This window comes from Psammomys obesus, unplaced genomic scaffold (genome assembly GCF_907164565.1).
Source record: "Psammomys obesus unplaced genomic scaffold, mPsaObe1.curated_primary_1811, whole genome shotgun sequence".
NCBI classification, from domain to species: domain Eukaryota; kingdom Metazoa; phylum Chordata; class Mammalia; order Rodentia; family Muridae; genus Psammomys; species Psammomys obesus.
The window spans coordinates 34,570,269-34,586,936 of NW_026585644.1; the positions used below are offsets into that span (position 1 = coordinate 34,570,269).

General features: G+C 41.0%; 1 protein-coding gene across 2 annotated transcripts in view; it reads left to right on the forward strand.

Annotated features, from left to right (window-relative positions):
• Slc4a1ap (solute carrier family 4 member 1 adaptor protein) overlaps positions 1–16,668 on the forward strand; it is a 31,017-nt gene that overhangs the window by 3,353 nt on the left and 10,996 nt on the right. For both annotated transcript variants that reach the window (XM_055627071.1, XM_055627079.1), the window contains exons 3-9: positions 53–175; positions 4,483–4,543; positions 4,952–5,091; positions 6,611–6,771; positions 7,437–7,506; positions 8,106–8,292; positions 13,807–13,918. In XM_055627071.1, coding sequence (XP_055483046.1) covers positions 53–175; positions 4,483–4,543; positions 4,952–5,091; positions 6,611–6,771; positions 7,437–7,506; positions 8,106–8,292; positions 13,807–13,918 — 854 coding nt within the window. The remainder of the gene's footprint in view (positions 1–52; positions 176–4,482; positions 4,544–4,951; positions 5,092–6,610; positions 6,772–7,436; positions 7,507–8,105; positions 8,293–13,806; positions 13,919–16,668) is intronic.

Genomic DNA, 16,668 nt, shown 5'->3' on the forward strand with positions numbered 1-16,668 from the left:
CCACAACCAGCCATATCCTATTCTCAAATTTATCCTTCCTTGTGCCCTGCAGGAGAAGATGCTGTAGAGGATGAGGCTGAAGAGAACCCCATTGCCTTGGAGTTTCAGCAGGACCGGGAAGCCTTTTATATAAAGGATCCAAAGAAGGCTCTCCAAGGCTTCTTTGACCGAGAAGGTATGCAAGTAAATGTGGTTCTGGCCGTGACAGTAAGAAGTGCTCACAGCTGTTTTGCCTCTTGCAAATGATGTATTCTGTTTGTTGTCTTCCTCGTTCGGTTCTTGCATTGTGATCAGTTTATTTGGCTCTGTTTATTTTTATTTCTTTGTGGGTTGCTGAGGCTCAGACCTGGGATGTGTGCTAGGAAATTGCTTTCTCTATCACTGAGCTGTACACTAGTCCCAGGTTTATTTTGAAAATAGTAAAACCCTTATTCGTCTTTCTTTCCATCCTAAATTTTTTTCGCCTAATTGAACACATTCTTCTCAAAAGGTCTTGGACTTAGTGTAGGAAAATGAAACAAAGCCTTAGAATTTATTGTTCCTAATTCACACGATCTTTCATAATCAGTACTTTGTAATGTGGATGTGTTTTAGAAAAAACTTAGGTTAACCTTTAGGACTGCCATCTACCTCCTTTTAGACAAAGGCTGTCATTGTCCTGGAGCTCACTAATTACACTAGACTGGCTAGCCCCTGAACCCATGAATCCTCTTGTCTCTGCCTCCCTGGGCTGGGATTGCAGGTGTGTGCCACTATGCTCTGCTTTTTTACATGATTTATGAGACACTGAACTCATATGCATGTGCTCTCTAGGCCAGCACTTTTCCTGCTGAGCCTTCTCCTACAGTCCTTGGTCTTTTATAGTTCTTAGTGCAGATTTTAACTTCCTATGATAAGAAGTATTCTCAGGGAGAATTGTTTCAGTAGATATACTTTGAAAGAACACCAATGCATGTTTATGTATTTATTCATGTCTTATGTATATATTTATGTATACATAGTTATTCACGGGGTGGGGGATTTTTGGGAGGATTGGGTCCAAGACCCTTCCCTGAAGATACCAAGATCTGAGGATGCTCAAGTCCCTATATCAAGTACCATAGTATTTGCTTATAACTACATATATAGACTCCCATGTACTTTAAATATACTCTAGATTATTTATAATACCCAACATAGTGTATGTAAATCTATGTGAATGGTCATTATATTGTGTTTAGTGAATAATGACAAAAGTGTACATGTTCAAAGCAGACTTTTTTAAAGTCTGCAATTGGTTGAATATCAATAGGGGAAAAATACAATCTCTCTCTGTGTATGTATGTACATGTATGTAACGAACTGGTTGCTTTCAGAACATATTTATGCCTCTAGTCAGGCATAAATATGGGGGCTGATGTCTGCTGTCCCAGCACTTTAGGAAATGGAGGCAAGAAGATCAGATCAGGAGTTCAGTCATGCTTGTCTACATAGCAGGTTCAAGGCCAGCCTGGACTATATGAAACCCTATCTCCAGCAACACTAACAAAATGTCTAGCTATGCTTCTAAAAACCAACTGTACCCCTGAAAGTATGAAAATTGGGGCTGGGGAGAGGGCTCAGTCGATAGGGTGCTTGCTGTACAAGCAGGGAACAAGAGTTTGGATCTCTAGAACCTACATAAAAAAGCTAGATATGGAAGTGTATGTAAGCCCAGTGCTTGGGAGGCAGAAAGACAAGTGGATCCTTGGAGCTTATTGGTTAGCCAACCTAGCTGAATTGATGGACTCCTGGTCAGTGAGAGATTCTAAGGTAGAGAATGACCTAGGAAGACACCCAGTCTGCACACACATATAAAATCGCATATATAAAGGTATGTATGGAGAGATGATTGGTTTGAATGTTTTCTTTTGTTTTTAATTTTTATTTTACTTAAGTTCATTTATTTTAAATCCCACGGGTCTTCCCTCCCTCTTTTTCTCCCAGTCCCCTCCCTTTTTCTTTTCTTCTCTCTCCCTTTTCCCCTAGAAAAGGGGAGTCCCCCTGCCACTGTATCAACCCTCCCCAACACACTAAGTCACTTCAGGATTGAGCATATCCTCATTCAGAGGCCAGGCAAGGCAGCCCTGCCAGGGGGAAGTGATGCAAAAGCAGGCAATAGTGCATGTTAGAAACAGGGCCCCCTTCACTCACCAGGCGATCCACATGAAGATCAAGCCATCTATTGGCCACATATGTGCAGGAGGCCTAGGTCCAGACCATGCATGTTCCTTAGTTGATGTCTAAGTCTCTATAAGAAACTGTGGGTCTGGGTTAGTTGTCTTTGTTGGTGTTTTTGTGGGATTCCTATCCCCTTCAGATCATTCCATCTTTCCTCCAACACTTCCACAAGACCCCTGGAGCTCTGCACCATGCTTGGCTGCAAGTCCCAGCATCTGTCTCCATCTGCTACTGGGTGGAGCCTCCCAGATGGCAGTCATGTTAGGCTCCTGTCTGCAAGCATAGCAGAGCATCATTAATAGTGTCAGTGGCTGGCTATCTACTGTGGCTTGTGTCTCAGGTTGAACCAATCATTGGTTGGACATTCCTTCAATCTTTATCCCTTAACTTCTTGTAGGCAGGGTAATTTTTGGATCAAAGGTTTTGTGGGTGAGTTGTTCTCTTCCCTCCACTAGTCCTGCCTGGCTAGGAGGTGGTCACTTCAGTCTCATGCCTCCACCCTCATCCCCATCCCTTAGGAGTCTCAGCTAGAGTCACACCCATATTGTCCCAGGAGCTTACCCTGTCAAAGACCTCCAGCTTGTCAGAGAGATGCCCCCCTTCAGTTTCCCTTGTTCTCAGCCCTCTCTCCTCCCACCCCCATTTTTCTAACATCTGATTCCTACCTTTGTCTTCCTCCCCATTCCATTTCTTGCCCAGTTCCCTCTCTTTATCCACTTCTGCCATCTATTCTATTTCCCTTTCTATGTAACATTCCGACCCTTGGCTTGAGTATTTTGTTCTGATTGTGCTGAGATCAAATCCAGACCTTGTTCATGCTAAGCAAGCATTCCGTCACTAAGCTACAAGCTATAATGCCCATCCCCTTCACCCCCCACCCCCACCCCCAGAGACCAGATAGGCCTGGTAGTTATGATCCTCTTGCCTCAATTTCTGAATACCTAGTATTATAAGCCTACACAGCCAGGATTGTATTTTGTGGTACTGGGGTTGAACATAGGATCTATATGTATGTCAAGCAAGCATTCTGCCACTGAGGTATATTCCTAGCCCTCTTTGTTTTTTTGTTTTGTTTTTGTTTTTGTTTGTTTTGTTTTTTAAGAGGATGGGGTCACTCTATAGCTCAGGTTAGCTTCAAACTCTCAACGTAACTCAAGCTGTCCTCGAACTTGCAGTCATCTTCCTACACTTCTCCTGAGTGCTGGGATTATTAGCATGATTATTATTAGTCGTCGTAGTATGATTATTAGTGTAATTATAATTATTATTAGTAGTATGATTATTAGTATGAGTCCAGCTTTTTTTTCAGTTATGGGTGTGAATTTTTGTTTTTGTTTTGAGACAGGGTTTACTAAGTTGCCTAGGCTTGCCTTGAATTCACTCTGTAGCTCAGCTTGAATTTGAGGTCTTCCTGCCACAGCCTCCTGAGTAGCTGGGATTAAAAGTCCATGTCACTAGGTAAAACAGGATTTTCTTTGGACCTCCAGATCCCAAATAATGACAGAGTTATTATACTTATTCTAAATTTAGGCACTATGGCTGGGCAGATTCTCAGCTAGTCTAACCTGACAATACTGGCCTGGCCTAAGTCCTGCCATGTGACCCATTACCTCTCAGTCTTAATCCTTGTTTCTTCCTCCAAGTCTAACAACTCTTTCTGTGCCTCAGATTTCTTCCTAGAGTTCCTATCTCTTCCTGGAAGTCCTGCCTATTGTTTCCTGCCTTAGCTATTGGCCATTTAGCTTTTTATTAAACCAAATGGAAGATGTTGGAGGGAGTGTTTACAAAATATGATGCAGCCATAGGAATAACGATACCAAAGTCTGTTCTCTGCTGGTACAGAAGTCAGCATTTGAATAATACAATGACACCCTTACACGGTCACCCCAACAACCAGGCCTTGCCCAGTTTATTCTGATTTGAAATGATTTTCTTCTATGTCACATTTATTCCAGTCTTACTTCCCTAGCAATAAATGAAATATATTAAAATTTAATGCTTATTGTGATTTTAAAACTTGGTGTCTTTAACTTTTGAGCTCCTTATTTTTTTAATAATTTATTTATTTTATTTCCATTGGTATTTAGCCTGCGTGTATATCTATGTAAGAGTGTAAGATCTTGGAGTTATAGACAGTTGTGAGCTGCCAAGTGGGTGCTGGGAATTGAACCTAGGTTCTCTGGAAGAGCAGTCAGTGCTCTTACCCACTGGGCCATCTCTCCAGCCCTTTGAGCTCCTTATTGTAATTTTTAGATCTGACTAAAATTGTTCTTTTTCCTGTAGGAGAAGAATTAGAATATGAATTTGATGAGCAGGGGCATAGCACTTGGCTCTGCAGGGTGAGGTAAGCTCTTTGTTTTTTAGCTTTGTTTTGTTGTGTTTTGTTTTGAGACAGGGTCTTGTTCTGTGGCAATCCTCCCTGTCTGTCTAATAAATGCTGGGCTCCTTGCTAATGTCTGTGTCTGTTAGTAGCCAGTTTCAAGTTAGCAGGTAGTTGCAGAGAAGATCCCCAAGAGTAACTTTACTGTACATTTTGGTATAGTTCCATGTTTGGGCCTTGATAGTTTGGTAGCACTGGGAACTGGGGTGAAATGAATAAAAGGGGAAAGAAATGACTTGAAGACTAACCGTGGCAAGACAAAGAAATTAACTGAGATGGAAATGCCATCTAAGGACACATGGCATCATGAGGGCTGTTTTCATGAGAATCAGTGCTTCGTGCTGAGCTGTAGCTCTCCGTAAACCAATGCAGATTACCTGTGGATGATTCAACTGGGAAACAGCTGGTGGCTGAGGCCATTCACTCAGGGAAGAAAAAAGAAGCGATGATACAGTGCTCCCTGGAAGCTTGTCGGATCCTTGATACATTGGGATTGCTGCGGCAGGAAGCAGGTCAGTATATAAAAATCTCTCTTTTTTTTCTTTTAAAAAGCAAAGAAGAAAAATGCAATGCAAAAGATAACAATCTCTCTACGTAGATAGTGTGTAAATTGTACAGAATTTTCTGAAGTGGAGAGAAAAGTTTCCTCTCCCAACATCCTAAGACATTTATTTATATTGTCTTAGATATTTTCTGTTTGTAGGTACATTTCTGAATGTACATTTAAAACTACGTCTAAAGCTGGGCAAGGTGGCACATACCTTTAATCTCAGCACTGGGGAGGCAGAGGCAGGCAGATCTCTGTGAGTTCCAGGACAACCAGTGCTGTTGTATAGAGAAACTGTGTCTCAAAAACAAAAATAAAAAGCAAAGACCTAAAACCTGGACCCCGCGAGGCAGACATGGTGGCACATGTGTGTAACCGGCAGACACAGGAGAGCTGCAATGCAAGACCACCCTGGCCGTGCATGAGTTTCAGGCTTGCTTCCTATTTCTAGCTCTATTTCTATGTTTAGTGGGCTTTGTTTGTTTGTTTGAGACAATTCTCTCTGTATAGCCCTGGCTATCCTGGAGCTTGCTCTGTAGACCAGACTGGCCATTGCCTCCTGAGTGCTGGGATTAAAGACATGCAACCACCATGCCTGGCTTTGTTTTAACTTTTTATTGTTGTGAAATATATTGTTGTGAAAACATGCTATAATTTTAATGATATTAAGTGTATTTATGTACTCATCACTGCCCAGCTTAGAACTTTCCATTATGCCTGGTACAGCTGTATCCTGTGAACAGTAATTCCATTCTCCTTCCTACCCAGCCCATGGGGACTACCGTTCTTTTCTGTGTCTGTGATTTGACTCCTTTATAATGCATGTGGAGGTCAGAGGTTGGTGTTGAGTAGCCTAATCATTTCTTACCCTTTATATTGAGGTAGGATCTCTTATTGAGCCCTGAGTCCTAAATTTGTTTAGTGAACCAGCTTACCGTGGGGATCGCTTGTCTGTCAGTGTTCTGTGTGCTGGGCTTACAGGTATGCTACCACACATGCCCAGCACTTGCATAGGTACGGGGGATCTGGGCACTGGTCCTCACATTTGTGAGGCAAGTACTATGTACTAAGTACTATGTACTGTCTTCTCAGTACAGACTTTGACTACTTTAGGAACTTCATATAAGTGGCATGGTGCCCTTGTGTGCCCTTGTGTGTGACTTATTTCCCCTTTCCTCCTCTTTTTTTTTTTTTTTTTTTTTTGAGACACAGTCTCGTGTATCCAAGGCTGGCTTCAAACTTGTTATATAGACAAGGATGGCCTTGAACTTCAACCCTCCTGCCTTTACCTCCCAAGTGCTGAGATTACAGGTGTGTTCGCTTGCACCTAGTTAGGTGCTGCTGAAGATCAGATCCAGGGCCTTGTGCATACTAGGCACCCACCCTATCACCTGAGCTCCATACCCAGCCTCCCTTTTTTCCTCCCTCTCCCTCTCTTTCTCTCTCTCCAAATAAAACCTTCATATGGACTGTTGTATTTTTAGTATCTCGGAAAAGGAAGGCCAAGAACTGGGAGGATGAAGATTTTTACGACAGTGATGATGACACATTCCTCGATCGGACTGGCCTGGTTGAGAAGAAGCGCCTGAACCGCATGAAGAAGGCTGGGAAGATTGACGAGAAGCCAGAAACATTTGAATCACTGGCAAGTTGCTTACAGAAGTTGCTGTTCTTATGGTCATCATAGCTTAAAAAACAACATTGAAGTCTAGTACTGAGTTACAGCTTCTGTGATCTCTAAATTTAATGGCAACAAATAACTAGTTTATTCAAGTTGGTGGAAAAAGGGTTTACCAACTGCTGTTCACTTCCTTCCTGGTTTGTATTGACTCACTAAGGAATTTTCTTTGGATATGATGTTATTCCTCAGAAAGAAAAGAAAAAGTTCCAAGCTTGGGTGTCCATAGTGACACTGATGTTAAGCTCTAGCATTTAAGAAAATTCAGAAGAATAGTATGGTTTTAGTCTGGAATGGCATAGCCTTCATGGAATTGCCATAAAGGGGGCATGAACTTACACTGTATTTAGCAGTATTCCTAGCTTCACGTGTCCAACATCTACCCCGTGGCTCACTGATGAGAACAAATGTCTTGAGTGCTTTGTTTTAAAGTGTCAGCAATTCATTCTACTTGAGGTTTTTTAATTCTAAAATTAGTTTAGCTAGAAGAAAGTAAACAAAAAAATAGCAACTTCATCAGGAGCCAACTTAGATGGACTTCTGATTTAATAATTTTAAAACTTGTAATAATATTAATGATAGGAAGGTGATAAGGAAAACATTTGCTAACCCTGTTGATTTGGGCGTTATAGGTTGCAAAGTTAAATGATGCTGAAAGAGAACTCTCTGAAATTTCTGAGAGGCTCAAGGCCTCCAGCAAAGGTAAGACTGTCAGCCAGTAGTTATTGAATACCTGACATACAAACCTGGCATACAAATGTACCCTGCGTTGTTAGGCAATGGGATGCACTGGAAGATTCAGGCTTTGGAGGTATTTTTAAAGAGAAATGTAGCTTTTTACTTTATGCATGTTTTTATGAGTGTTTTGCCTACTACATGTCTGTGTACCACATGCATGTCTGGTACTCATGGAGGCCAGAAGAGGGTGCCAGATCCCCTGGAACTGGAGTTACAGAAGATTGTGAGCTGTCATGTGGCTGCTGGAAACTGAACCCAGGTTCTCTGTAAGAGCAGCAAGTGCTCTTAACTGCTGAGCCATTTCCAGTCTCACAATGTAACATTGTAGAGTTAGAAAAATAACTAGAAATTGTTTGGTTTAATCTCTTTTTATTTAATAGTTGAAGGAAATGAAGCCTAAAATCATCTCCCAAGGTCTCACACAGCTATAATTTTTTTTCATTCCTAATATCAATGATGTTTGTTGTTCAACTTTATATTTGTGACCCCTTTGTGAATAATGTGACTGAATTTAAAAGTATTTGGGCCATCTTTTTAAACATGTGTTGTTCCTTTTTGGACAGTTCTATCAGAATCATCATCTCAGGATTCTTTAGATGCATTCATGTCAGAAATGAAATCAGGGAGCACATTAGATGGTGTGTCCAGAAAGAAACTTCACCTGAGGACTTTTGAACTAAGGAAAGAACAACAGAGACTTAAAGGGTTGATAAAACTGGTAAAGCCAGCAGAGATCCCAGAACTTAAAAAGTAAGTATAAGAAGTTCTAGTCGAAAAAAAAAATATTTTTTGAGACAATACTCGTGTAGCCCAGCTTGGCTTCAATATGGGTATTGTAGCCCAGGATGACCTTAAACTTCAGTTTCTATTTTTACATTTATTTATTGTGTGCATGTGTGACATTATATCTGGGATTGAACTCAGACTTTTAGGGTTGGTGACAAGCATCTTTACCCACTGAGCTATCTCTCCAGCTGAATGCTGGACTTTTAAAGAAGATTTCAGTAACATTTTTATTAATTCTTTGAGAATTTCATATAATAATATTGAACCCCTCTTCTCCCCCACTAACAGATTTACCCAGAGGACTGTCTATATAATTAAAATATGATTATGTCCTGCCTCTACTTCCCATATACAGGAATTATAAGTATGTGCTATAAGTATATGACCCAAAATATAAGTGGGCAAAGGGCATCAATTGATAAGCCACAAAAAATAAAATATGCACACATACATATACAAAAAGACCTGGGCATGGTTATGTGCCTGTAATCTCAGCATTTGAAAGGTAGAGGCAGGGGTATCAGTAGTTTGGAGTTATTCTCTGCTACATTGCAAGTTGAAAACAAGTTTGGACCACACTTGGCAATGTGTGTATGCACTTAGGAGACAGAGACAGGCAGATCTCTCTATGAGTTTCAGGCTAGCCAAGGCTACATATCGACATCCTGTCTCAAAAAAAAGCAAACAACAACAACAACAACAACAGAAAACAATCCCCCACATAACCAAAACAAAAAAGAAGAGGAAAAAAGAAAAATAAACATTTAGGGATAGAGTTAGAGCTTAATGGTAGAGTTCTTACCTGCCATCTATAGGCTCTGGGTTCAGCTCCCAATACTGGGGCGGGGGAAAGAAAAAGAAATATAAATTTATTTAGTTTTTTTTTTTTTTGTTTGTAATTGTGTTTGTTTTGTTTAAGACAAGTAGTCTTGGCTGGACTGAAACTCACTGTGTAGACCAGGCTAACCTCAGTCTCACAGAGATCTGCCTGCCTCTGTGTCATTCCTGAGTGCTGCAATTAAAGGTGTGTACCACCATACCTGGCCTATTTCCAGAATCTTGTCTTTTCACACTTAGAAAATAATGAGTGCCGAGCAATGGTGGTGTATGACTTTAATCCCAGCACTTGAGAGGCAGAGGTAAAGGGATCTCTGAGTTTGAGGCCAGTCTGTCTACAAAGAGAGTAACAGGACAGTCTGGGCTACACAGAGAAACCCTGTCTTGGAAAGAGAGAGAGAGAAAGAAGAGAGAGAGAAAGGAAGAAAGAGAGAGGAATATATAGCAAAATATGAGCAATCATGTAAATGCTTATCAAGAACTAGGTTAACTAGATAATACAATAGGATACCATGTAGCTATTAAGATTATTAAGCTATTAAGCTATTAAGGAAGCAGTTATGTTAATTGTGGGCTTGTTATCAAAATATATTTAACAATATATTTAGCAAATAACTATAGAACAGTGTATGCGATGTTTGTGAAGTGAAGAATGTATAGGTAAGAAGGTCATAGTTTAGGTATGCAGATACGTGTATATATGTGTATGTCTGTTTAGTCGGGTTCCTTACAAACACACTCTGAGACGGGGATTTGTCTACAAGTGATTTACTCAGAGATTACCCTCAGCCTCTCCAGAGAAATCTGTATTAAATAGAGGAAGAACAGGGAACAAGCTGGCCAAAGATGTGCATTCAAGAGTTGTAGTGGCACCGCAGATATCATAGAAGCTTGGACTTTACTCTCCCCAACACCAACATTGACCACAGACTTGGGGAAACACACACAGTTCTGCAAAAGCTGCAAATACTGACCTTAGCATGCAGCATCTGCAGTAGCTAGTCATTCTGTTAAAGGCTATCTGAGAGGGTTCCCAGTGGCGTCTGCTGTTCTATTTCTGGACATATTTAAAAAGCTGATCTACTTACTTACTTGTCTGTGGGAAAAGGAACCGGGTGACTAGCAGATAGCAGTTAAAGAGAGACTTGACAGTGTATAAGTTCTTACACTTTCTAAGTTGTGAACATGGGAGGAAACTTGCTATTCAAATGCACATTTCTTAAAAACAGGAAAGGAGAATCTTGCACCAAGTAGCCATAGTGTTTGAGGTCTAAATTTATGATTGTGTGATGACAGTTTTAGCTTTGACTAATCAGCATCTAGAAAACTGTATTAACAATTCTCTTGCAGACTGGGCATGGTGGTGCACACCTGTAATTGTAGGACGAGGGAAACTGAGCAGGAGGACCTCACATTTGAGGCCACCTGCACTACAATAGTGAGTTCCAAGCTAGCCTAGCCTGTGAGACCCTGTCTTATAGGGAAGCCTGTAATCTCAGCACTTGGGAGGCTGAGAAGTGGGGACTGCCACAACATCTGCCCACATAGCAAGTACCAAGTCAGCCTGGGCTATGTAGCAAGACCCTGACTCAAAAGCCAAAACCAAACAACCAACCAACAAACAAAAAAAATTGCATTGCAATAAAATGGCTAATCCTAAAGAAAAGCTCTGCTTTTGAAAAAAAAAAAAAAAAAAAAAGTTCAGTGTGGATATATGGAAATTAATGTTGGCTGTCCTGAGCATATGAGAAGTTCTCTCTGCTTAGAATAGCCTAGTTGTCATAATCAGTATAGAAAGAAGTAGGAGTTCTTGAAAGGAAGTAAGCCAGAGTCAGACCCTGATTCATGTAAGAAACTGACTGGAAAGTGCTACGTGGGGTTTAGGTTGATATTTGTCTCCTTTTTCTTTTGGCCATAAACCCAGGGTTAAAGCAGCAGAGCTTGCTGGACAGGGCCTCATTATAACACATTACAGAATCATGAATGGCAGTCTTCTGAATTAGCAGTTCTCATAGTTTAAATTGAATCTATACTTAGTCATTGCTGATCTCCTTAGAGGGAATGATAAATGTTAGAGGGTTTTAAAGCTACAGGTAAAAAGCTATGAGCAAAAATAATCTATGTCTATCTGTCTGTCTATTACTTACCTAACTGCCTGCCTACCTATCTACCTATTTGTTTGTTTGTTTTAGACAAGGTGTTTCTATTATATAGCCCTTGTTGTCCTGGAATCATAAGGTAGTCTACGCTGGCCTTGACCTCACAGAGAGCCACCTGCCTCTGCCTTCATGTGCAGTGCCTCCAGAGGCCAGAAGAACCAGAGTTCAGCCAGTCAGCCAGTTGTGAGCTGCCATGTGAGTTCTGGTACTTGAACCTGAGTCTTTTGGAAGAGTAACAAGAACTCTTAACTGCTGAGCCATCTCTCCAGCTCTTATATACTTAAAAACAAACAAACAAACAAAACTCAGTGTAAATGTCCTTTTTTTAAGGAGGAGGGTGGATAATCTCTAGGGAGCTGGTTTGTGAATCCACTTCCATCTGCAGAAGTATGTTAAATTATAAACCTGATTTTGACAGCTCCCTCATACTTAGCTGATATTTATGAACTGAAGTGTGTGTAAGAGCAAGATTGTTGTAGGATATTTGATCCCATTATGAACTCCAAGATTGTGAGCTGTAAAAACCTGTTGGGGGTTTGTTTGGCATGTTTCAGCCCTAACACACACCTTTAATCCAAGAACTTTTTGTTTATTGTAAACAGGTGATTATGGCTCAGCTCTAACACACACCTTTAATACCAGAGCTTTCTGTACACAGGATTTAAGAAAGTTAACTCTAGGTCAAGAGGTGGAGCAAGAAACTAGCTGACAGGGATTAAGTAGAAAGGAGGGACTTGAGAGGAATGTTTAAGACAGTGTGGAGTAAAAGAAGGGCACTTTTGCTCTCTAGCTCTTGGGCTTTTGCCTTTTTACTCCTGGGCTGTCAGCTGAGCTTTTGGCTTTTCTTCCTGGGCCATCAGCTGAGCTAGCAAGCTTTTGGCCTTGGACTTTTGGTTTTTGCCTTTTTTCTTTGGGATGTGAGGTGAGTAGGAAGGTTGGCTGAGTGCTTTCTCTCTCTCTTTGAGCTAATAGGTTTTCACCCCAGTATCTGGCTCTTGAGTCTTCATTGGGAAAATCGAAAATAGATCTTTTGCTGTCATGCATGTCTGTGCTCCCATTGTACACCTGGTGCCCGTGGGGGCCAAAAGATATGGAACTAGAATGGTTGTGGGTTCTGGGAATTTGAACCCTGGGTCCCCTGGAAGAGCATCCAGTGTTCTTACTCCAGCCCCAAGGATTCTGTTTTCAGCTTGACAATATCTAAAGGTTTTATGTAGTGTGTTGATTCAAAAATAAGACTGGTCAGGACACTACAGGTGCACATCTGTGAAGGTGGTTTACTGCAGGACATTTCTTGTTTTATTTAATTTAGATCTGAACTATCCAGTATAACACCCTTTAATAGTAAACATTAAGTATAGTTTTAAAAATTCAGTTCTTCAGCATACTATAGCCACATTTCAAGAGCTCAGTGGACAAATGTGGTTGACATTTAATCAAATAGGTAACACAATATAAGCATTAAAAACTTCCATCATTTCATAAAGTTTAATTGTACAGTGCTGCTTGCTGCTTTAGGTTGTCAGTGAGTGTGTGTTATGCCTCTTACCCCTTTGGATGAAACCTTGAACTCTTATGTAAGACTGTCTAGATGTTAAGGTAGGTTAAGTGCTGTGTGGTGTTGCCACACACCTTTAGTTCTAGCACTCAGGAGGCAGAGGCAGGCAGATCTCTGTGAGATTGAGGCCAGCCTGGTCTACAGAGAGAGTTCCAGGAGAGCCAGGGCTACACAGTCAGACCCTGTTTTGGGGTGGGGAAGTTTGGGTTTTGCTTTTCTTTTCTTCTCCAATGACTCCAGTCACTGTCATCACCACTTGTTAAATTCAGAGTCCTGTGACATGCTGGGAATTACTGGACTGAGGAAGCATCCTTATCTTGCCTTCAGTAGCTCTGTTTCACAATCCTTAGGCCTTGTGCCGTCTTTGTTTTTTTGTCTATATACTCAGCTTATGGTCATTTCTGTTTTCTCAGAAGTGTCCTTGTCAATTTCATGATTATTTTTTTTAAGATCCATTCATTCATATATTCATTCATTCATTCATTCATTCATTCATTCATTCACTCATTCATTCATTCATGCAGTGTTCTCCCTGTATGTGTGCCTACATGCCAGAAGAGGGCACTGGATCTCATTATAGATGGTTATGCACCACCATATGGTTGCTAGGAATTGAATTCAACCTTTGGAAGAACAACTAGTGCTCATAACCTCTGAGCCATCTCTCCAGCCCTCATGATCATTTAAAAACATTGTTTTTTATTGTGAGTGTTACTGATTGAGGATTAGTACATATGTGTGGAGGTCAGAGGACAACTTTGTGCAGTCCTTCCACCCTTATATGGGCTTAGGGGTTTGAAGGGTTGTCAAACTTGACTGCCAAGTACTTTTACCTGCTGAGCCAGCTTGGCAGCCCAGTTTAATGGTATGGAAGAAACCTTGGACTTAACTGGAATACATGCTTATAATTGTTCTTCTTCCTAGGACTGAACTTCAGTCTACAAATGCAGGAAACAAAGCTAAAAAACTTGCATTGCCTCTCTTTGGTGCCATGAAAGGAGGAAGCAAATTCAAATTAAAAACTGGAACAGTAGGGGTAAGTTGTGAGTTAGAGTGACTGTGTTGAACTGTTAGTCCTTTAGCTGTTCCTGAACTAGATTTTCTGCCTTATTTCCTAGTTATGTGGGAAAGGACAAGTTGGGTTGGCATGAGCATCTCTTGCTCAGAATTGGTGAACTGGACTGCAGAGATGGCTCAGCTGTTTAAGTACTTGCTGCCCAAGTATGAGGACCAGAGTTCAGATCGCAGTACCCATGTGAAGTGAAGCATGGCCCTGGGCAGGTGTAACCTCAGCATAGAGGTGCTAAGACAGGAGGATTGCTGGGGCTTGCTGACTGACAGCCACTTGTGCTGCAGGTTCAGTGATAAAGGAGGACATTGGGTGCCTTCTGGCCTCAGTTGTATATATGACATAGGCATGCACACAAACACAAAAGAACTGATTGATTTATGCAGTCAACTTGAAAAGAACTTGTGTGTAATTTTTTGTTTTTTACTAGTTTATTAGTTTCTTTTCTCTATTTTTTAGACATGTTCTCACTTTGTAGTTCTGATTGTCCTGGAGCTAGTTCAATAGTTTCTAATGAATGTTATCTTTAGGAATGAAGTACCTATGTTGATTTCCCCCATTGTTATTTTACTACTATTTTCTTCCTCATTTAAAAAAAAAGTAGTTCCTTGAGAATTTTGTACATTGTGCTTTGATGTCACTCACTCCCCTTCTGCAACTTCTCCATGACCCCCTTTCTTACCCACCCAACTTTGTGACCTCTTTTCTTTTTTTTCTTTCTTCTTTTTTTGTTCTGTTTTGTTTTTCAAGATAGGTTCCTTTGTATCGCCCTGGCTTGTAGACCAGGCTGGCCTCAAACTCACAGAGATCCGTCAACTCTGCCTTCTGATTAGAGGCGTGCACTACCACACCCGGCACCTCCTCTTTTCTTTTTTTAATCCATTGAACCCATTTTGTACTGTCCAGGTGTTCTTGGTTGTGTCTACTGACCCGAGGCTGTACTCGTAGGGAAAGCTGACTCTTGCTGTTCCAGCAGCCATCATTTGCCAATAGCTCCACAGCTAGGGGCAGAACTTTGTACTCAGCCCCCTTTCCCCATCTGAGGACTTACGCATTTTCTCAGCTGAGGCTCCCTCCTTCCCAATAACCTCAGCTTGTGTCATGCTGACATAAAACTAGACAGCATAGTGACTTCAGTCCAAACAAGTCAGCTTATAATGCCTTGCAGTTTTTATTTTCTCACAGTTCTAGATACCAGAGGTTCAAGATCGAGATGCTGGTATAGCTGGTACCTTCTGTGCTTTACAGATGGCTGTGGCTCTTTTTTGTAACTGCCTCTCCCTTCTAATAGTGTCAGTCATGCTGGCTTAGGGCCCAGTGCTTCTCAGCCATTTTACTAACTATGGCTTAGTGCCCTCCCCTAAATGCTTCATTTTAACTTCATCACTTAAAACACCTTATATCCAAATGAGATTACAGTTTGAGAGATCTAAGGAGTTGGGATTTTTTTTTTGGGGGGGGGGGTGTAAATAAATAAATAAAGTAGGTATAGTGCTGTGTTTCTGTAGTTCTCATATTGAGGCTGAGTCAGGGACTCAAAGACCAGCCTGAGCTACAGAGCCAAACTCTCTCAGACAACAAAACAGTTGAGACTGAAAGACCTTGAATTGTGATGGACTTGTCCTTTGATGCCAGAGGTCTTAAGTCCCAGTTACAGATCAGAGTTATGGGACTTAAGATGAAGCTATGGAGAGGAAAGTATCCAGGTTTAAATAGAAGAAAAATAATTTCTTAAAGACTTTGGTTTTGTTTGATTTATTGAGACAGGGTTCCTCTTTTTAACAGCTCTGGCTGTCCTGGAACTCACTCTGTAGATCAGGCAGGCCTCGAACTTACAAAGATCTGCCTGCCTGTGTCTCTCAAATGCTGGTGGTGGCACATGCCTTTAGAGAGGCAGGCCTGGTTTACAGAGGGATTTCCAGGACAGCCGGGGCTATATAGAAAAATCCTGTCTCGAAAAACCAAAACAAACAATCAAAAAAGGCTAAAAAAAAAAAAAAAAGAATTACTTAACTTAATTCTATATTTAAAAAACTTTAAGGAACTAGCTGGTGGCCCAGGGCTATAATCTCTGTGCTTGGGAGGCAGAGGCAGAATGATCACTCCAAGTTTGAAGTCAGCCTGGTTTATATACTGTTTCAGGCCAGCCAGCACCTTGTCTCAAAATATCCAAAGAGGGTTGGTGAGAGGCCAGTACAGATGTTCTTCTCTTTATTTCTTTGTTTGTTTGTTTCATTTTTGTTGTTTTTTCGAGATAGGACTTCTCTGTGTGGCCTTGGCTATCCTGGACTCACTTTGTAGACCAAGCTGACCTCAAACTCGGAGAGATCTGCCTGCCTTTGCCTCCCCGAGAGCTAGGATTACAGGCGTGGGCCACTGCACCTAGCAATTTTTTTTATAATGTATATTTGATTTACTTCCCTGAAGATTTTGTAATAAATTAAAGTCCTTTGATAGCAACAGGTGTAACAGGATGAATTACTGCTGCTATTACTCTTCTAGAATAGTATTCTATTTCCCTGTAAGTTGCTTCAAGTGTTTTATATTTAATAATCTTGTAATCCTGTGTGTAGCACTGAATATTGAACCTAGACCCTTGCATCTGCTAGGCAAGCACAGCACCGCTGAGCTGTATACCCAATGCTGTGTTCAATAATCTTAGCCTCTTCTTTTTCTTCTTCCTTTTTTTTTTTTTTGGTGCTACAGATCCAGTTCAG